Source organism: Kogia breviceps, chromosome 3 (genome assembly GCF_026419965.1).
Source record: "Kogia breviceps isolate mKogBre1 chromosome 3, mKogBre1 haplotype 1, whole genome shotgun sequence".
Classification (NCBI taxonomy): Eukaryota; Metazoa; Chordata; class Mammalia; order Artiodactyla; family Physeteridae; genus Kogia; species Kogia breviceps.
In genome coordinates, this window is record NC_081312.1 from 93,571,560 (window position 1) to 93,593,529 (window position 21,970).

Genomic DNA, 21,970 nt, shown 5'->3' on the forward strand with positions numbered 1-21,970 from the left:
TCAAGGGTAGCCTCTGGAAAGCTGGCAATCCTTGCTGAGGAGAGTAGTGCCTTATGGACAGATTGACCCTATAAACCACTATCAAAACAGGGACATTTGAGAATGAAAGGAGTGTCATTAATAAGCACATCAGGACAACAGGTGTAAACCAGGATCAGCCCTGGCAAACCAGATATATAGTCTCCTGACTTATAAGTACTTGATAATTAGAAAAGGGAATCGATTCAGTGACTTAGGGACCGATAGAGCTGATGAAGAGGATCGGTTCCCACTCAGTCAGAACAAATAAGTTCATGCATGTTCAGAAGGCTTCTCAGGTAAGTCTCCTCAACACCCTGGTTAAGAAACACTGGGACAACACGCCTAGTCTCTCTCTCTCTACACAATTCCTCCTCAAAAAGATGGCACACGGGGCCCAGTTTTAACTAGTGAAAGGTATTGTCTGCCTCTCTGGTTAGGACTCCTGAAAGAACTTCACCACCTGACTTTTGACCAAGGAGCTACTTAAAAATTAAATGCATACATGCTGCTCCACGGGCTTCTTGGCTTCTCTCACATGGAAACCAATTCAAGGTTTGTTTGGTTTGGTTTCTAACTGCCATATCAAAGGCCCTCCCCTTGTCAGAGAACTGCCAGCCTCTCTCTGCAAATGTTTTTTTTCAAAAAGGATCTCTTATTCCAAAATCACTGCACAGTGATTTCAAAGGGTAGGAAATAAGGTACAAAATACTCCTTAGAACATTTGCTCTTTTAAGCAAGTTGCTGTTCAGTCAAAGAAATTCACATTTGATAGGAGAGGAGAATCCTAGTTTCCTGGCACTTCTACCCCACTCCGTCCTATTTTCCGTTAGAGTAGGGGTCATCAAGTTACAGATTTTGCAAGTTAAAATTATACTTATTTACCTGTCCCTCCCTCCAGGCTGTGATCTCCTGACATCACATCAAATGCCTTATTGATATAAAATATCATTAAAATTACCCAAGGTTTGGACGTATTTGTAGGGCCTCATAAATGGAAAGCAGACCAGTCCTCATCCCCTCTCTTGCTCATACAAGCTCTGCTTTCAGTTCTTATACCCAAAACAGCCTTTCCTTTGTGATTTTTGTTTATAGCAAAGTATATTCCTCCCAGGCCACCTCAGGTAACTAGGAGCCAGCTTCCTCTCTCTCTTCCCCTTCTCATCCCATCAGAACAGTTTCATTGTGTTGGTTCAGTTCTACCTGCTCTTGTGACCACTGGGTCTATCTGTTAGACGAACGCATGATCAAGAGTCTTCTCCCCAGTCCCGCCAGGCCCTCACATGAATTCTCTTGAATGACTGTAGAAAATGATTCTCTCTCGTTGCCTGCACCGTGTCCCCATTTCCTTCGTCATTGTCAAGTGAAGATTATTACTTCAGATTGTGTCAGTCTCTGACAGGCCTCTCCCATGGGGCCTTTCCTTTCTGGCAATTCACTGAGATCCACCAGCCTCATCAAGAAAACAATCAACACATGACTTAAGCTTTAGATTGGATATGGATTAAATGTTGGCATCACTTAGTTCTGTCAACTGACAAATCAAAATGGGAAAATCCAAGCCTTTCGACTATTAAATCAGAGTTCCCACTGTCGGCCCATACTGTGTGTGTTGGTAGGGGGGGAGGTGTAATACGTGTGGATGACAGAAAAGGCATGCACTAAGGTCAGCTCATAACCAGTACAGGCTCCAAAGATGTTTCAGCTTGGTCTCTTCTTCGTCCTGCTACAGAAACCAAATGATCGTGACCATAAAGTGAGAGTGGCACTGGGAAATGGTTTGCGAGGAGATGTGTGGAGAGAATTCATCAAGAGATTTGGGGACATTCACATTTATGAGTTCTATGCTTCCACTGAAGGCAATGTCGGACTTGTGAATTACACGAGAAAAGTCGGTGCTGTTGGAAGAGTAAACTACCTACTGAGAGTAAGTACATTGAAAAATGAGGGCAGCCAGCTTTCAGCACATGGAGATTTCTTAAAAGCTATGTCATGATGATGTTATCATCAGAATTCCATGCAGTCTCAGAGCCATGGCCCATTCATATCACCAAGAGAGGTTTTGCTCAGGCTCTGTGACAATGACCTAAAAATGACAGGGTCTTCTAATTTTAAAATATTAATTTATATTAATAACAACCCATTATGCCTTTGCCATCTGCAACTTGTGGGAAGTCTTCTTAATGCCATTTATACTTGTATATGTTAAAACACCTGAAGGTTACCAGTTCTGTATGTTTACTATACACCGTGAAATGTGGTACTTCCCTTTCATCACACTGTACGTTACCACAACCAGGGGAATTTTTTATACATATAGGTGCAGGGCCCCCACCATCTGAGCTTTGGATTCAATTGTTCTGAGGGGGAGCCCAGGCATCAGTATTTTTTTAAGCTGTTCAGCCAGGGTTAAGAACCACTGCTTCGAGATAACCAGGGTGCATCTGAGTTGTAGGATCTTGTAAACATTTGTTTTCACCTAGTAACTACACCAGAAAGATATTTCTTACATGTAAGCCAGCTCTCACAGCATTCTCTTTTCCCTCTCAGTCATTTTATTGCCTCATCTCCAGACAATCCCTTTGCCTTTCATTGTGCTAGAGCAGTCAGTCTTCCAGATGACCACCTATTCTGCAAAATTCCAGAAATATTCAGCGAATGCTGAACCTTCCCTTGCTTTAGCAGTCATTACTGTGGTTATGCCTTGGGCAGCTCATCCTGCCTGGGCATGAAACAGCCACACCAGAGCTCCCAGGCAACCTGTGCCCCCAGGGACTGACCAGCAAAGTACAGAGGACAATAGTCCATGTGCATAAGAGATCTGGCCCAAGAGATCAAATTCCACTACCATCACAGACTAGCCCAAGGTCATGCCCTTTGTGTTCCTTAGGCCTCAACTTCAGAATCTATAAAAGAGACAGAAAGAGAAAATATAGAGCCTAGTGCCTGGCCCAAACTCAGTGTAATAAGGGAAGAGAGTTGTTGAAAGGATTACGTTAAATAGGATATAGCCCACTACCTGTCATATAATAGCCTTGAAGAGTTATTAGTTGTAAAGTTTATTACTGTTCCATTCCTTGTATTCTGGCCTGATCTCCAGGCATTCCCAAGTCCAAGGAACCTCTCTAACAATAACAGCCAAACCTACACTACACATGTCCCTCCACCGTGCTCCACAGCTGCACCATCCAATACAGTAGGCACTAGCTACATGTAGCTATTTAAATTATGTTACTTTTTAATCAGTTCTTCATTCACCCTAGCCACATTTCAAGTGCTCACTAGCCACATGTGTTTAGTGATGACCACGTTGAGTAGTACAGTTATAGGACATTTCCATCATCACAGAAAATTCTACTGGGCAGCACTACTACAGACTGAGAATCAATTTCTTACTCCCCACTGGAATCACTGCTGAGAGGGTTAATCTTCTCTAGTTAGCATCAGGCCAACCTGAACCAGCCCAAACCTTGGATACCCAGGCTAAATGCAATTCACAACAAGAGAGGGCAGAAAGCTGAGCTGAGGCCTGGTGCAAGCTATCTATGTTGTCACTACTAACCTTCAGAAAACGTGAGTCGCAGGGAAACTTTCATTTCAAACTAAACCTGAGGACCCAAGAAATTGATGCTGTATATTACTAGTTCTTTGCTTCTCATCCATTGATTGCCATGTTTTATTGTCAGTTTTTCTACTTTAAACAAAACCATAATTTTTAACTAGAAAAAGAGGAAGACCATGACCCTGCATTTGATAAGGAAAAAAGCATTACTTACCACCCCAAATTTTTTTTACATTCTTGCAAATAAACAAGATCTACGTTTGTTGACTATGAATGCTATTTGGTTTCTAATGGTTAACTGCTACTACCAAAGCATATGATTGGTTAATTTATCATACAGATTTGAATACAAATTCGAAATGGACATAGTAATCATGGTTAATAATTAAAATTAAATACTGTCACATTTGTATTTTGCTGCCAATATAGAAAATAGTATATTTATTGCTCTTACTGAGTTAAATTTAAATTCTTATGCCCTTGAATTACAGTAACATGAAATATGGTAGAATTTTAATAATTTTATAGCCATGGGCATGAAACAAATTATACCATTATATCATTGAATCTTAAATGTATTAGAGAACATGTCCCTGGAATGTGAAACATCTAACAGTAGTAGTGTATTGAGGTTAAACAAGTTTTTTTTTTTTTTTTTTTTGCCATACGCGGGCCTCTCACTGCTGTGGCCTCTCCAGTTGTGGAACACAGGCTGCGGATGCACAGGCTCAGCGGCCATGGCCCACGGGCCCAGCCGCTCCACGGCATGTGGGATGTGGGATCTTCCCAGACCGGGGAACGAACCCGTGTCCTCTGCATCGGCAGGCGGACTCTCAACCACTGCGCCACCAGGGAAGCCCCAAGTTTTTTTTTTTTTTTTTTGTACTACGCGGGCCTCTCACTGTTGTGGCCTCTCCCGTTGCGGAGCACAGGCTCCGGACGCGCAGGCTCAGCGGCCATGGCTCACGGGCCCAGCCGCTCCGCGGCATGTGGGATCTTCCCGGACCGGGGCACGAACCCGTGTCCCCTGCATCGGCAGGTGGATTCTCAACCACTGCGCCACCAGGGAAGCCCCCAAGTTTTTTTTAAATAACATTTTTATTAGAGTATAATTGCTTTACAATGGTGTGTTAGTTTCTGCTTTATAACAAAGTGAATCAGTTATACATAAACATATATCTCCATATCTCTTCCCTCCTGTGTCTCCCTCCATCCCACCTTCCCCATCCCACCCTTCTAGCTGCTCACAAAGGACGGAGCTTATCTCCCCGTGCTATGTGATTGCTTCCCACTAGCTATCTGTTTTACATTTCATATTATATATATGTTCATATATACACTACCACTCTCTCACTTTGTCCCAGCTTACCCTTCCCCCTCCCTGTGTCCACAAGTCCATTCTCTAGTAGGTCTGCGTCTTTATTCCCATCTTCCCCCTAGGTTCTTCATGAGCATTTTTTCTTTTTTAGATTCCATATACATGTGTTAGCATACGGTATTTGTTTTTCTCTTTCTGACTTACTTCACTCTGTATCACAGACTCTAGGTCCATCCACCTCACTACAAATAACTCAATTTTGTTTCTTTTTATGGCTGTGTAATATTCCATTGTATATATGTGCCACATCTTCTTTATCCATTCATCTGTTGATGGACGCTTAGGTTGCATCCACATCCTGGCTATTGTAAATAGAGCTGCAATGAACAGTTTGGTACATGACTCTTTTTGAATTATGGTATTCTCAGGGCATATGCCCAGTAGTGGGATTGGTGGGTCGTATGTAGTTCTATTTTTAGTTTTTTAAGGAACCTCCATACTGTTCTCCATAGTGGCTGTATCAATTTACATTCTCACCAATAGTACAAGAGGGTTCCCTTTTCTCCACACCCTCTCCAGCATTTATTGTTTGTAGATTTTTTGATGATGGCCATTCTGACTGGTGTGAGGTGATACCTCATTGCACTTTTGATTTGCATTTCTCTAATGATTAGTGATGTTGAGCATCCTTTCATGTGTTTGTTGCCTATCTGTATATCTTCTTTAGAGAAATGTCTATTTAGGTCTTCTGCCCATTTTTGGATTGGGTTGTTTGTTTTTTTGATATTAAGCTGCATGAGCTGCTTGTAAATTTTTGAGATTAATCTTTTGTCACTTGTTTCATTTGCAAATATTTTCTCCCATTCTGAGTGTTGTCTTTTCACCTTGTTATGTTTCCTTTGCAGTGCAAAAGCTTTTAAGTTTCATTAGGTCCCATTGTTTTTCTTTTTATTTCCATTTCTCTAGGAGGTGGGTCAAAAAAGATCTTGCTGTGATTGATGTCATAGAGTGTTCTGCCTATGTTTTCCTCTAAGAGTTTTATAGTGTCTGGCCTTACATTTAGGTCTTTAATTCATTTTCAGTTTATTTTCATGCATGGTATTAGGGAGGGTTTTAATTTCATTCTTTTACATGTAGCTGTCCAGTTTTCCCAGCACCACTTATTGAAGAGGCTGTCTTTTCTCCATTGTATACTCTTGCCTCCTTTATCAAAAATAAGGTGACCATATGTGTGTGGGTTTATCTCTGGGCCTTCAATCCTGTTCCATTGATATATATTTCTGTTTTTGTACCAGTACCATATTGTCTTGATTACTATAACTTTGTAGTATAATGTGAAGTCCAGGAGCCTGATTTGTCCAGCTCCGTTTTTCTTTCTCAAGATTGCTTTGGCTATTCAGGGACTTTTGTGTTTCCATACAAATTGTGAAATTTTTTGTTCTAGTTCTGTGAAAAATACCATTTGTAATTTGATAGGGATTGCATTGAATCTGTAGATTGCTTTGGGTAGTACAGTCATTTCCACAATGTTGATTCTTCCAATCCAAGAACATGATATATCTCTCCATCTGTTTGTATCATCTTTAATTTCTTTCATCAGTGTCTTACAGTTTTCTGCATACAGGTCTTTTGTCTCCTTAGATAGGTTTATTCCTAGGTATTTTATTCTTTTCGTTGCAATAGTAAATAGGAGTGTTTCCTTAATTTCTCTTTCAGATTTTTCATAATTAGTGTATAGGAATGCAAGAGATTTCTGTGTATTAATTTTGTATCCTGTGAATTTACCATATTCATTAATTAGCTCTAGTAGTTTTCTGGTCACATCTTTAGGATTTTCTATGTATAGTATCACATCATCTCCAAACAGTGACAGCTTTATTTCTTCTTTTCCGATTTGGATTCCTTTTATTTATTTTTCTTCTCTGATTGCTGTGGCTAAAACTTCCAAAACTATGTTGAATAATAGTGGTGAGAGTGGGCAACCTTGTCTTGTTCCTGATCTTAGCGGAAATGGTCTTAGTTTTTCACCCTTGAGAATGATGTTGGCTGTGGGTTTGTCATATGTGGCCTTTATCATATTGAGGTAAGTTCCCTCTATGTCTACTTTCTGGAGAGTTTTTATCATAAATGGGGGTTGAATTTTGTCAAAAGCTTTTTCTGCATCTATTGAGATGATCATATGGTTTTTACCCTTCAATTTGTTAATATGGAGTATCGCACTGATTGATTTGCATATATTGAAGAATCCTTGCATTCCTGGGATAAATCCCACTTGATCATGGTGTATGAATCTTTTAATGTGCTGTTGGATTCTGTTTGCTAGTATTTTCTTGAGGATTTTTGCATCAATGTTCATCAGTGATATTGGCCTGTATTTGTCTTTCTTTGTGACATCTTTGTGTGGTTTTGGTGTCAGGGTGATGGTGGCCTCATAGAATGAGTTTGGGAGTGTTCCTCCCTCTTCGTTATTTTGGAAGAGTTTGAGGAGGATAGGTGTTAGCTTTTCTCTAAATGTTTGATAGAATTCACCTGTGAAGCCATCTGGTCATGAGCTTTTGTTTGTTGGAAGATTTTTAATCACAGTTTTAATTTCAGTGCTTGTGATTGGTCTGATTATATATTCTATTTCTTCCTGGTTCAGTCTCAGAAGGTTGTGCTTTTCTAAGAATTTGTCGATTTCTTCCAGGTTGTCCATTTTATTGGCATAGTGTTGCTTGTAGTAATCTCTCATGATCCTTGGTATTTCTGCAGTGTCAGTTGTTACTTCTTCTTTTTTCATTTCTAATTCTATTGATTTGAGTTTTCTCCCGTTTTTTCTTGATGAGTCTGGCTAATGGTTTATCAATTTTGTTTAGCTTCTCAATGAACCAGCTTTTAGTTTTATTGATCTTTGCTATCGTTGCCTTCATTTCTTTTTCATTTATTTCTGATCTGATCTTTATGATTTATTTCCTTCTGCTAACTTTGGGGGTTTTTTGCTTTTCTTTCTCTAATTGCTTTAGGTGTAAGGTTAGGTTGTTTATTTGAGATATTTCTTGTTTCTTGAGGTAGGATTGTATTGCTATAAACTTCCTTCTTAGAACTGCTTTTGCTGCATCCCATAGGTTTTCGTGGTCATCCCATAGGTTTTGGGTCGTCGTGTTTTCATTGTCATTTGTTTCTAGGTATTTTTTGATTTCCTCTTTGATTTCTTCAGTGATCTATTGGTTATTAAGTAATGTACTGTTTAGGCTCCATGTATTTGTATTTTTTACAGATTATTTCCTATAATTGATATCTAGTCTCATAGCATTGTGGTCTGAAAAGATACTTGATACAATTTCAATTTTCTTAAATTTACCAAGGCTTGATTTGTGACCCAAGATATGATCTATCCTGGAGAATGTCCCATGAGCACTTGAGAAGAAAGTGTATTCTGTTTTTGGATGGAATGTTCTATAAATATCAATTAAGCCCATCTTGTTTAATGTATCATTTAAAGCTTGTGTTTCCTTATTTATTTTTATTTTGGATGATCTGTCCATCAGTGCAAGTGGGGTGTTAAAGTCCCCTACTGTGATTGTGTTATTGTTGATTTCCCCTTTTATGGCTGTTAGTATTTGCCTCATGTATTGAGGTGTTCCTATGTTGGGTGCATAAATATTTACAATTGTTATATCTCCTTCTTGGATTGATCCATTGATCGTGATGCAGTGTCCTTCTTTGTGTCTTGTAATAGTCTTTGTTTTAAAGTCTATTTTGTCTGATATGAGAATTGCTACTCCAGCTTTGTTTTGATTTCCATTTTCATGGAATATCTTTTTCCATCCCCTCACTGTCAGTCTGTTTGTGTCCCTAGGTCTGAAGTGGGTCTCTTGTAGACAGCATATACATGGGTCTTGTTTTTGTATCCATTCAGCCAGTCTATGTCTTTTGGTTGGAACATTTAATCCATTTACATGTAAGGTAATTATCGATATATATGTCCCTATTACCATTTTAATTGTTTTGTGTTTGTTATCATAGGTCTTTTCCTTCTCTTGTGTTCCCTGCCTAGAGAAGTTCCTTTAGCATTTGTTGTAAAGCTGGTTTGGTGGTGCTGAATTCTCCTAGCTTCTGCTTGTCCGTAAAGGTTTTAATTTCTCTGTCAAATCTGAATGAGACCCTTGCTAGGGAGAGTAATCTTGGTTGTAGGCTTTTCCCTTTCATCACTTTAAATATGTCCTGCCACTCTCTTCTGGCTGGCAGAGTTACTGCTGAAACATCAGCTGTTAACCTTATGGGGATTTCCTTGTATGTTATTTGTTGTTTTTCCCTTGCTGCTTTTAATAATTTTTCTTTGTATTTAATTTTTGATAGTTTGATTAATATGTGTCTTGGCATGTTTCTCTTTGGACTTATCCTGTATGGGACTCTCTGTGCTTCCTGGACTTGATTAAGTATTTCCTTTCCCATATTAGGGAAGTTTTCAACTATAATCTCTTCAGATATTTCTCAGTCCCTTTCTTTTTCTCTTCTTCTGGGACCCCTATAATTCAAATGTTGGTGTGTTTAATGTTGTCCCAGAGGTCTCTGAGATTGTTTTCAATTCTTTTCATTCCTTTTTCTTTATCCTGCTCTGCAGTAATTATTTCCACTATTTTATCTTCCAGGTCACTTGTCCGTTCTTCTGCCTCAGTTATTCTGATATTGATTCATTCTAGAGAATTTTTAATTTCATTTATTGTGTTGTTCTTCATTGTTTGTTTGCTTGTTAGTTCTTCTAGGTCCTTTTTAAACGTTTCTTGTATTTTCTCTATTCTATATCCAAGCTTTTGGATCATCTTTACTATCATTACTCTGAATTCTTTTTCAGGTAGACCGCCTAATTCCTCTTCATTTGTTTGGTGTGTTGGGTTTTTACCTTGCTCTTGCATCTGCTGCGTATTTCTCTGTCTTCTCATTTTGCTTCACTTACTGTGTCTGGGGTCTCCTTTTGCAGGCTGCATGTTCATAGTTTCCATTGTTTCTGGTGTCTGCCCCAGTGGGTAAGGTTTGTTCAGTGTGTTGTGTAGCCTTCCTGGTGGAGGGGACTGGTGCCTGTGTTCTGGTGAATGAGGCTGGATCTTGTCTTTCTGGTGGGCAGTACCACATCTGGTGGTGTGTTTCGGGGTGTCTGTGACCTTATTATGATTTTAGGCAGCCTCTCTGCTAATGGGTGGGGTTGTGTTCCTGTCTTGCTAGTTGTTTGGCATGGGATGTCCAGTACTGGAGGTTGGTGGTCGTTCAATGGAGCTGGGTCTTAGCATTGAGACAGATATCTCTGGGAGACCTCTCATCAATTGATATTATGAGGGGCTGGGAGGTCTCTAGCGAACCAATGTCCTGAACTCGGCTCTCCCACCTCAGAGGCTCAGGCCTGACACCCAGCCAGAGCACCAAGACCCTATCAGCCACATGGCTCAGAAGAACAGGGATAAAAAAAAGAAAGAAAAAAATAAAATAAAATAGAGTTATTAAAATTAAAAATTACTAAAAATTAAAAATTTTTAATTAAAAAAGGAAAGAAAGAAGAGAGCAACCAAACCAAAAAAGAAATCCACCAATGATAACAAGCTCTAAAAACTAACTGTAGTTAAAAAAAGAACAACAAAAAAGCAGACAGACAGAACGCTAGGACAAATAGTAAAAGCAAAGCTATACAGACAAAATCACAGAAAGAAGCATACACATACACATTCACAAAAAGAGAAAAAGGAATAAAATATATATATCATTGCTCCCAAAGTCCACCGCTTCAATTTGGGATGATTCGTTGTCTTTTCAGGTATTCCACAGATGCAGGGTACATCAGGTTGATTGTGGAGATTTAATCCGATTTTACTGAGGCTGCTGGGAGAAATTTCCCTTTCTCTTCTTTGTTCGCACAGCTCCTGAGGTTCAGCTTTGGATTGGCCCCGCCTCTGTGTGTAGGTCGCCTGAGGGCATCTGTTCTTCGCTCAGACAGGACGGGGTTAAAGGAGCAGCTGATTCGGGGGCTCTGGCCCACTCAGGCCAGAGGGAGGGGTACGGTTGCAGGGTGAGCCTGGGGCGGCAGAGGCAGGCATGACGTTGCACCAGCCTGAGGCGCGCTGTGTGTTCTCCCGGGGAAGTTGTCCCTGGATCACGGGACCCTTGCAGTGGCGGGCTGCACAGGCTCCCAGGAGGGGAGGTGTGGAGAGTGACCTGTGTTTGCACACAGGCTTCTTGGTGGTGGCAGCAGCAGCCTTAGCATCTCATGCCCGTCTCTAGGGTCCGCGCTGATAGCCGCAGCTCGTCTCTGGAGCTCGTTTAGGCGGTACGCTGAATCCCCTCTCCTCGTGCACCCCGAAACAATGGCCTCTTGCCTCTTCGGCAGCTCCAGACTTTTTCCAGGACTCCCTCCCGGCTAGCTGTGGCGCAGTAGCCCCTTCAGGCTGTGTTCACGCCACCAACCCCAGTCCTCTCCCTGCATCCGACCGAAGCCCGAGCCTCAGCTCCCGGCCCCTGCCCGTCCCCGCGGGTGAGCAGACAAGCCTCTCGGGCTGGTGAGTGCTGGTCAGCACCGATCCTCTGTGCGGGAATCTCTCCGCTTTGCCCTCCACACCCCTGTGGCTGCGCTCTCCTCCGTGGCTCCGAAGCTCCCCAGCTCCACCACCCGCAGTCTCCGCCCACGAAGGGGCTTCCTAGTGTGTGGAAACCTTTCCTCCTTCATGGCTCCCTCCCACTGGTGCAGGTCCCGTGCCTATTCTTTTGTCTTTGTTTTTTCTTTTTTCTTTTGCCCTACCCAGGTACGTGGGGGAGTTTCTTACCTTTTGGGAGGTCTGAGGTCTTCTGCCAGCATTCAGTAGGTGTTCTGTAAGACTTGTTCCCCGTGTAGATGTATTTCTGATGTATTTGTGGGGAGGAAGGCGATCTCCACGTCTCACTCCTCCGCCATCTTGAAGGTCTCCCTTAAACAAGATTTTAAAAGCCCACATGTGATGTGTCCACCAAAAAACATGCATGAGAATGTTCATAACACCTTTATATTTAATAGTCTAAAACTAGAAACATTCAAATGTCCATTAACAGGAGAAGAGCTGAATTGTGGTATATTCATACAAGGAAAGTTGCATGGCAATAAAAAGTACACCACTGACACAAACACCAACAGGGAGGGATGGATATCACAGACATTATGTTGAGTGAAAGCAGCAGATACTAAGACATATATTTATTTCACGTATTTGATGCTTAAAACTACTTGATGGCAATAAAAGTCAGAATAGTGACTTGACAGAAAGGGGCAGGAGGAAACTTCTTAAGGTAATGAAAATGTTTAGTATCTTGATCTGGGCAGTAGTTACATAAGGGTATGCATATGCAAAAATTCATCAGGCTGTACACTTAAAGTATGTGCACTTTGTATACTTTATGTATGCTATACCACAATAAAAAAGAAAAATTTGTGAAAGAATATGTGCTCAGAATGATCCATTTTAATTTTGCTAGAAAGTCGTAAATTATGAGCTGATTAAATATGATGTGGAGAAAGATGAACCTGTTCGAGATGGAAATGGATATTGCATCAAAGTTCCCAAAGGTACAGTGGATTTTTGTTTAATTAACCTGTGCCTTTTCTTACCTTAACCAAGTGCTCTTAAGAACTAACATATCATTGCTAAAATGAACACATGGTAAAATTTATCAGCGTGGGGGAAAAAAAAGAGGTTTATTTTCGTACTCTCTGAAATAAATTCGAAAAGATAGTAATTTACCACTACACGTAATATAACTATAATTTGAAACCTAGCTTAATAATTTCTTGATTATGAGGTAAACATTTTGCAGAAGGGGATAAGTAATTATGGTTGCAAAACTACAGTTAGCTTTAGCAGGCCTTTCCTTTAAACTTAAACTACTATGCGTTTGTCTAATTGTGTGTGTAAATCATTATTCAGTGAAAGATTAGTATTAAAAGAATTACAGGGCTTCCCTGGTGGCGCAGTGGTTGAGAATCCGCCTGCCGATGCAGGAGACACGGGTTCGTGCCCTGGTCCGGGAAGATCCCACATGCCGCGGAGCAACTAAGCCCGTGAGCCATGGCCGCTAGGCCTGCGCATCCGGAGCCTGTGCTCCGCAACGGGAGAGGCCACAACAGTGAGAGGCCCGCATACCGCAAAAAAAAAAAAAAAAAGAATTACAAATGTGTGGCCATAGAGAATAATGTACAGTGTGTGTGTGCATGGTGTATATACGTGTGTATATGATGTACATGGAAGTACTTGTACACATTCATGTAAAATGACTCTTCCTGCAGCCAGCTTGTTGCTACTGGGTTGTATGGCATCAGTTTTAAAACAAGTTTAATACTAAAATTTGCCTACTGCTAGTATGTAAAATAACAATTTACTTTCTTCTGTCTTAGGTGAAGTCGGACTCCTGGTTTGCAGAATCACACGACTCACACCATTTAGTGGCTATGCTGGAGGAAAGACTCAGACAGAGAAGAAAAAACTGAGAGATGTCTTTAAGAAAGGAGACCTCTACTTCAACAGTGGAGACCTCTTAATGATGGACCACGAAAATTTTATCTACTTCCACGACAGAGTTGGAGATACATTCCGGTTGGTTCCTCTGAATTATTGAGCCAAAAACAAACACATGCACAATTTGGTTTACTCCTAAATTAGAGTCTCATTCCACTTTGGTTATGGTACTCCATTTTCTTCTGTCTCCTTGGTGTGTCAATTCAACCTCCTGTATTCCCAGAAAACAAGGAGCAAAATACATGGGGTATCACTCTGCAATGCATAGTTATCTTGGTTGAGCAACACCAGATGAAACTAGGAGAGAAAACCTGTGTCTGATTTGGGGCACCTAAATAACTTAGTCCATTCAATTCCTCCCATTTATCCTCAATTATTACCAGTCACTCAGGTCAGCCAGGGATTTTCATACTGTTTCCAATCATGAGGCTTTTTCACAGATAAAATCAAATGCAAATTAATGTGAAGCTGATCTAGTTGAAGAGGAGGTGAGGGTTCTGAGCCCCGTCTGCTCCTCTCCCTCCCACTCTCCATTCCCAACCAGATGGTTTCCCACAGAACCCACAAGTCAGCACAGTGGAGTTTGAAAGTCATCGTAATAGACCATGAAATTAATTCTCGGCAACAGCATGGTCCTCCAGCTTCATGACACTTCTGTTTAACCAGCTTCCTTCCCGTATGAACTCCCTCAGGCCAGACCCTGTGTCTGCTTGTTCGCCCCCCAGCACCTAGTACAGTGATTACTTTTTGCATGAATGAATGAGGAAGAGATGGAAGTTGTCTGGCTGTAGTAGAAAGAGCATGGATATGAATGAGAAGAACTCAGCTCCCAGGCTTCCTCTTACCCCTGAGCAGCTGTGTTATCAGACAGGTAATCTTCCTGCACCTCAGTTCCTTCACCCATGAAATGAGGGTCCCAACAATCCATAGGGTTCCTTCCATCTCTAATATCCCATGACTCTGGATCTATATCATTATTTTATGCCATCTTCATGTTACTAAAAAAGATACTTCTGGGAGATCTAAAGAATTTTTAAATGTAAGACAAAATTTAACTCTTTATTAAAAGAAAAAGTAGCACCTGATTGGGCACTAACATTATTCTCCCTACAAATAGAGTATGGTATTTTCTTTCTTATTAAAAGCTTTTTCATTGCCATAAGACCCTGAAATAGAAGTAGGAAATTCTATTTAATAGAAATTTACTAACTGAATTAAATAGCAGCCAAAGTTAGTGAATGAGGGAAGTGAGAGACCTAAACACAGGAAAAAGTCATTGAGATTTATTTTTAATTTCTAGTGCCTTTCTTAGGCCAAGCCCATATTTTAACATTAGAACATCATTCTGTGTATCACATTTCATGTGGCAAGGTTAAAATTCCACATTTTATTCTTTAGGTCTATGCCTTTGTCTTTCATGCCTCAAGCAGGGTGTCTCTCCCATGACTAAGTTGGAGAGTTTGGGGTCCAAGGTGAGGAAGACAAGTGCAGCCACCCCACAGAGGTCTGGAGGAAACACCTGTCACAGACAACCTGCACCGCAGACCACCAGTGACCTCTGCTAACCTTGCCTTTCCTTCCAGGTGGAAAGGGGAAAATGTGGCCACCACTGAAGTTGCTGACATAGTAGGACTGGTTGACTTTGTCCAAGAAGTGAATGTTTATGGCGTGTCTGTGCCAGGTATGCACAAGATATTATAAATCAATGCCAAAACTCCTACACTAACTGAACATGATTTTAACCCCCGGGCAAAGTTTGTCATCACTTCCTCCTGCCAGCTGGAGAATCAAACAACTCTTTCCTAGCCTCCTGGGAGTAAGGGGCTTATGTTTGGGTTTATGTGCCATTATAAATCAGACAGGTCAGTACATCTGAACATGGCCTTCCTCTGTGGTTCACTCCCCAGCTGTTCTTGGGCTCTCAAGCAAGCTGAATCTCTCCATGATGCAGGGTCCATGCAGCATTTGGCATGCCTCAAGAAAAGAGGTATCATGCTTGAGAGCTTGGAAGTGGTATCTTGGCCTCTGAACTGGGAGGCACAAATAAGAGCAAGTGCCGTTGCTAGAGGAAAAAAGCCAAGAAGAGGCTGATTTTTTCCAGACTCTTCTTTTAAACCAAGTCCCTGACCCCAGCTTGCTCCACTGAGTTTCAGAATCATCACACAAAGTGCTGTCACCAAGCCTCTGTCTGCAGATCTGCCTCTGCCAGCTGAGTGGGGAGGGTGAGGTCTGATTTTGGGTCCTGGCTCCAACACACGCTGGCTGTTTGACTTCACACAGATCACTAAATTAGAGATAATACCAATCCTGCAGTTAAGATTGTCGAGAAAACTAATTCATTTTAATTACAGAAATACTAAATGTATATTTATCAGACAAGTACATGAGGGTTGACATGAAAAGAAATCATTTTAATTATAGATGTCAGAGAGAATTAAAACTTCCAAATCACTATCCAAATATAAGGTACTAGGGGAATTGGTATTCCCTAGAACTCAGTATTTGGGATTCTCATCTGTGCTCAAAATGGAAATCCCAAAGCCCCTTTTACCTGAGCTATGATGGTTTCACGTGACACTGTGCTGTCCTTTTATTTTTTAAAGAATATTTGAGGCTTTCTTTTGCCTGCTCCTCTCCAACCCGGTGGCAATGACTTGACAGGAAGTGTAGCCACACCTTAGGTCAGAGTCTGAGGGGTGCAGAATACTTCTCATGTTGGATTTCAGGCTGAATGAACACAAAGGTCCATATTGTGGTTGTCAGCCATGGCACCATGCTGGCCTCTCACAGACCCCACCTGGAATATGTTGCATGCCCTTCTAAATGCTGGAGTTTTTAAAGTAACAATACAAAAGAATGAGTATGAGAAGGTAAGAGAATATGGGAAATGGAATGGAAAGGCCTAATCCACTGCTCTTCAAAGTGGTGTCACCTACAAATTGGCACTTGCCATCTACCTCTACAAGGATCAAATTACAAGCCGCTGTAGCTGCTGACCTTCAACATGCCCTGAAAGGAGTTCAGGGTGGAGATCAGGAATGAGGCACTCTGTGCTCTGGGAAAAACCAGCAGAACAGGCCTTCAGATAGTTAGATATTATCAGGAGAAGATTTTAAGAGCCCAATTCTTGCATCTCCTCATATCTAGAAAAGCACTAAAATCCTTCACGGTGACATCTGCTCCTTGTGACTAGCAGCAACCTTCTGCAAAAATGTGTGCTTGACTGCATGTATCCCCCTTCACTAAAATCCCATGTGTACTGACCTTCTGCCCTACCTCTTCGGAGCAGTTTCTCAGAGCTATCTGAAATGCTGCTTCCCAGGCTATAGTCCTCATTTTGCCCCCAAATAAAATTTAACTCACAACTCTCACGTTGTGCATTTTTTTCATTTGACAGTAGCGTCCCTGGACCAGCAACAGCATCATCGCCCAGGAGCTGGTTAAAAATTTGATATTTCTCATGTTAAAAATGCCCACCCCAGAACTACTAAACCCGAATCTCTGGGGTGGGGCCCAGGGAGCTGTGTTTTAACAAGCCCTCCAGTGATTCTTAAAACAAATGAAGTCTGGTTTTGGAGTGATGAAAGTGTTCTAGAGCTAGATACTGGTGATAGTTGCACAACATTGTGAACGTACTAAATGCCACTGAACTGTATACTTTAAAATGGTTAAAATAGGGCTTCCCTGGTGGCGCAGTGGTTGAGAATCCGCCTGCCAATGCGGGGGACACGGGTTCGTGCCCCGGTCCGGGAAGATCCCACGTGCCGCGGAGCGGCTGGGCCCGTGAGCCATGGCCGCTGAGCCTGCGCGTCCGGAGCCTGCGCTCCGCAACGGGAGAGGCCACGACAGTGAGAGGCCCGCGTACCACACACACACACACACAAAAAAAAGTCTTAAAATGGTTAAAATAATGAATTGTGTGTTTTACCACAATTTTTAAAAAACACTGAAGTCTGAGAAGCCTGGAGGCCTAGCGGTTCTAAAAATTTAGCCAGTCATCAGAATCATCTGGGAAACATTTTAAAGCCCAGATCCGGGGTTTAGGACTCAATCTTTGTGTCTTTTTTAAATTCCCAAGTGGGTCTGCCACCCAGTAAAGTTTAGGAGCCATTGATATAGGACAAAGAAGAGGAGGATAATGGCTTTCAAATGATTGGAAGACAAGTCAGGTAGAACAAGGAGCAGCTGTGTTTATGTTGCGCTGGAGAGCAGAATAAAACGGATGGATTGAAATGACCAGGGGGCAAATTTTAGCCTGAGAACTCTCCTGTAACCAGAGGGACCGACAACAGAATGGTCTGTCTCCTGAGGTAGACAATGTCCCACCAACTGGGATGCGTAAAGAGGCTGGCTGTCCACCTGGGATCCTTTGTGAATTCTTACAGCAGTGAAAGATTAGAGATGAACCCTAAAGTCTCTCCTATTTTCAGATTCTGTGTTTCTCAGTGCCACTCTTGCAGCCTAGAAACGTGTCAGGTCTATCTAGAGAAAGGCATCAGTCCACCAGGGTGATTCTCACTACCAACGGGCTGAACAAGGCCTTCACAGATCTCAGCTTTGGACCAGGAGGAAACTTCTAAGTTTGGGCCTAGAATAGAGATGACAGCAGAACTGCCAAACTTTATATTATCAATAGAATTTTCTGCAGTGTTCTGAAACTGTTCTATATCTGCACTGTCCAGCATGGTAGCCAATAGCTACCATATGGCTGTTGAGCACTTGAAATGTGGCTAGTGCAACTGAGGAACTGAATTTTTCATTTTATTTAATTATAATTAATTTTAATAGCTACATGTGACCAGTGGCCACCATATTGGATAGTGCAACTCTAGAGAACCTCTGGCCCGAACTGCTGCAGACAGGAACCTTCCCCCTGGAGCTGAACTAGCCCCAGCCAACCTCTGGGAGTCAGGACAGAGACCTGAGATCCAACAGCCCCATTCGCCTCTCAGTTGGGCATTACCTCTGCCAGAGCAAGAAGCAAGGAGCCAGTTGACACTGAAGATTTCTGTTGCATCAGCCTCTGCCTTAATTCTAAAAGGAGCTCATTGGAGACATTCAAGATTCCTGAGACCGGTACCTTTGAGACAGCTACCAGGGACCCCTAGAGAAAGAGGGTATGGTGACCTGCCTCCCTCCTTCAAATAAGAGGCAAAGCAAATGAGGATGCATTTCCTTTCTTATAACTTTTCCTCTTGTTTTCTGCCTTCTTTAGAGTCATGGGTAAACACACAATCACCATGGGAGAGATTTCGAAAGCTGGGGCCCAGGTGACGAAGGGCGGCTCCTTCCCCCTCTCTGATTACAGTTAAGTAGTTCAGGGAAGTGGACCTGGACTCCCACCAGGTCTGCAGGATCAGGTAGAAGAGGTATTAATATGTAATTAACCACTGTCCTCACAAGAAAACAATGGTAATTGTTCTAAACAGTGGGAAGAAAGAGCTGTTAGGATCTGTTTCCCCTGTGGAGAGCACAACCTCTCTGAACTAGAAGGCATCAAGGTGGGGAGGTGCCGGTGCGGTGGGCACACACAGCTCAAACTTGATCTGCCTTCACCCTCCGGTCCCGCAGCCTCTCTGAAATGCAGAGGCAAAGCTATTAGGAACCGTGATTATATAAGTCTCAGAGGTGACATTTGTGCCTGGAAGCACCACAGACCTGACCTGCGACCCAAAGAACAACCTGAGCCCAGTTATCCTTGACAGGGGAGCAAGAGTTTTTCACCAGAATCCAAAAAATTATTTTAGCCACTAATTCAACCTTTTTCCCATTCTGGTGTTTACATCTAGGCTGCCAAGAAGGATGATGTCAATAAGCACAGGATCTTAAACCAGCCTCCCTCACTTCCATTTCTGGCCCTGCCTAGTATTTGCTGCATGAACTTGAACAAGTCTTTTAATGTCATTAAGCCTCAGTTTCTTCACCTGTAAATGGAGATAACCTTTGTACCTCTTCATAAGGTTGTCGTGAGGGTTAAATAAGATAGTACATAAAGCACACTTAGTAAAGGACCTGGCATGTAATAAAGATTCAATCAGTGTATAGCTTGTTGTTTTGTTGTGACCATTAATTCACTTTAGAATTTAACTTCAACATATATTTGAAATAAAAATTCCAGCTATCCAAAAGAAACCCATGTCATAATGCTGTCTCAGTTCTCTGTTCTTTGACCTAGCAAAGCATCATAAATAAAATACATCATAAATACAACCCACCTAATTTTTTCCCACTTTAACTCTAGGTCACGAGGGTCGAATTGGCATGGCCTCCATCAAGATGAAGGAAGACCATGAATTTGATGGAAGAAAACTCTTTAAGCATGTGGCAGATTACCTGCCCACTTATGCAAGGCCCAGGTTTCTAAGAATACAGGTGAGACCCCTTGTTATAAAGTTCAATTATCCTCTCTCGGAGACACCTGAGTCTTAGGAAACAATTCCTCTTCTACCATGGCGAGCACAACGGCCAAATTTTCACTATCCTTTCAGGAAGCTAAATGAGGAAGCAGAAATACCAGAAAACATAGCTAGCTGAAACCAAATCCTAATCCCTTTTCCCCTAAAACCACAGGCAGTTCATTCAGCAACAGTGTTAGCAAATAACTCACTAAGTCTGTTTGTTGAGGTATAACAAACACATAAAATAGAAATGCTCAGACCCTCTTATTTATTGTTTCCAGTTTTAAAGAATGGAAAAATCCACTGAAGTCCTGCACCTTTCTATGCTGTGAACTTTAATTGGGCATCATTAGCCAGTAGGAACTACTAAAGGCTAAACTGTCACGGATAGAGATTTTTTTTTTTTAATTTCTCAAACATTAACCCCTTAGTTTAACACTCTCAATTTTGGACCTTGAGCTCTGTGATTCTGTAGCTGAAGATTTGAGAAAAGAAGTGTTAGATTACCAGATATTGCTAAGGTTAAACAGTTATTTCTGTTGATGTTCATAAAGCACTGACATATGCTTTACAGTGATGGTTGAGAGACATGAAAGTTGAAATATCCTCAGATCATCACCTATTTATTGAAGAAGAAACAAGTCTTCAGTGTCACAAACAGGCTGAAAAAAAAAGTTGTCTGTGTGTAGATGATTCCTTTCCCCACCCCACCATTAATCAGAATATTCCAGTAGTACCAGAAGCTCACCAAGTGACAGACTCTTCTGCTTCATATTCCACTGTCAGCAGCCTCTCTCTCCCCACATGTGATCGTCAAGCTTTAAAGGAAGGAAAAATACCTCCACAGAGGGCCCCCTAGTGGAGGTTCTGAAGACAGGATATCTTGGAATCACACAGAACCTGCTTTCACAGCTCGCAGATGATTGTTTGATGTTTTTCAGGACACCATTGAGATCACTGGAACTTTTAAACACCGAAAAGTGACCCTCATGGAAGAGGGCTTTAACCCTGCAGTTATCAAGGATGCCTTGTATTTCTTGGATGACAAAGAAAAAATGTATGTGCCGATGACTGAGGACATTTACAACGCCATTAATGATAAAACTCTGAAACTCTGAATATTACCAGGCGGGTAACTCAGTGTATTTTAGAAAGAAACTGAATGGACCTAGTACAGCCACTTGATATAATCCCACTTTAATTTGATTGAAGATTGTGCAGTGCAGTTTTTTTATGCATACCAGTAAGGGGAGACTTTTTAAAATTACACCCGAACCTTTGCAAGTGAAAAGATTTATATATAATTGTTTTTCAATTTGCGCCTACTGTTTGTATTTGCAAACTAAGCTTGTTAGAGGGAGGATGTTATTTTTTAAAATATGTAATAAAATAGATGAACACCAACATATGCAATGGCACTTCTTCCTGACTTAATTCTAAATGCAAACCCTGAGCCTGACAGTATCATTGGTAATTTTTCACAGGTGTCCCGTTTATAATGCTAATGGTATTCTAAGTAAAAAGTGGTAAGGAGTTGGGAGGTAAGCGGGTAGGTCCCCAGTGAACAACCCAATGGAAATCCAGCTCTAGTGTAAGGCCAACGCTACCCCCAGAAGCATCCTGGCCACTGCCTACAGTATTAGCCAACAAGTGATAAAGCCACCTATAGTCTTTGAAGGAGCTTTAGTCTAGAGCATCAGAGCTCTATACATAAAAGGTATCCAGCAAACTTTTTAGCCATATCAAGGGTTGCAAACTCAAGTGTCTTCAGGATTTGTATTGGTAATGCGGATGAGAAGAGCAGGTCCCAAATGAACGTGGAAAACTTGGGTACAGCCACAACGCAGCTTCAGTCAGCTGATTATTGTCATGGGGCTATATAGCCCAGGTACTTCCAAGATCTTCTGATTATTCACGAAACAGAAATCCAGATATTTATGTGAATCTCCCAATTTTTAACATGTAAAGTCTCACATTTTTTATAATTTCCACTCACCCCAAAGAAAATGTAACTGTGCACCAGAGAAGTCCCAGAGGTCCAGCTCGCACCCCCAGCCTCACGTGCTCCTCAGTCGAGATCTGGTTTCACTCCACAGCCAGTCTCCGGCCAGAGAGCCTGTTCAAGGACCGAGGGCTTTTGGCATGGCACAGGAGGGCCTGGGAACTG

At 41.7% G+C, this 21,970-nt stretch overlaps 1 protein-coding gene across 2 annotated transcripts in view; it reads left to right on the forward strand.

Moving 5' to 3' along the window:
- Window positions 1-20,921, forward strand: part of SLC27A2 (solute carrier family 27 member 2) — a 56,240-nt gene extending 35,319 nt beyond the window's left edge. For both annotated transcript variants that reach the window (XM_059057925.2, XM_067030705.1), the window contains 6 exons: window positions 1,751-1,945; window positions 12,369-12,459; window positions 13,285-13,483; window positions 14,989-15,086; window positions 19,647-19,777; window positions 20,745-20,921. In XM_059057925.2, the coding sequence (XP_058913908.1) occupies window positions 1,751-1,945; window positions 12,369-12,459; window positions 13,285-13,483; window positions 14,989-15,086; window positions 19,647-19,777; window positions 20,745-20,921 (891 nt within the window). The remainder of the gene's footprint in view (window positions 1-1,750; window positions 1,946-12,368; window positions 12,460-13,284; window positions 13,484-14,988; window positions 15,087-19,646; window positions 19,778-20,744) is intronic.
- Window positions 20,922-21,970: the final 1,049 nt, after the last annotated feature.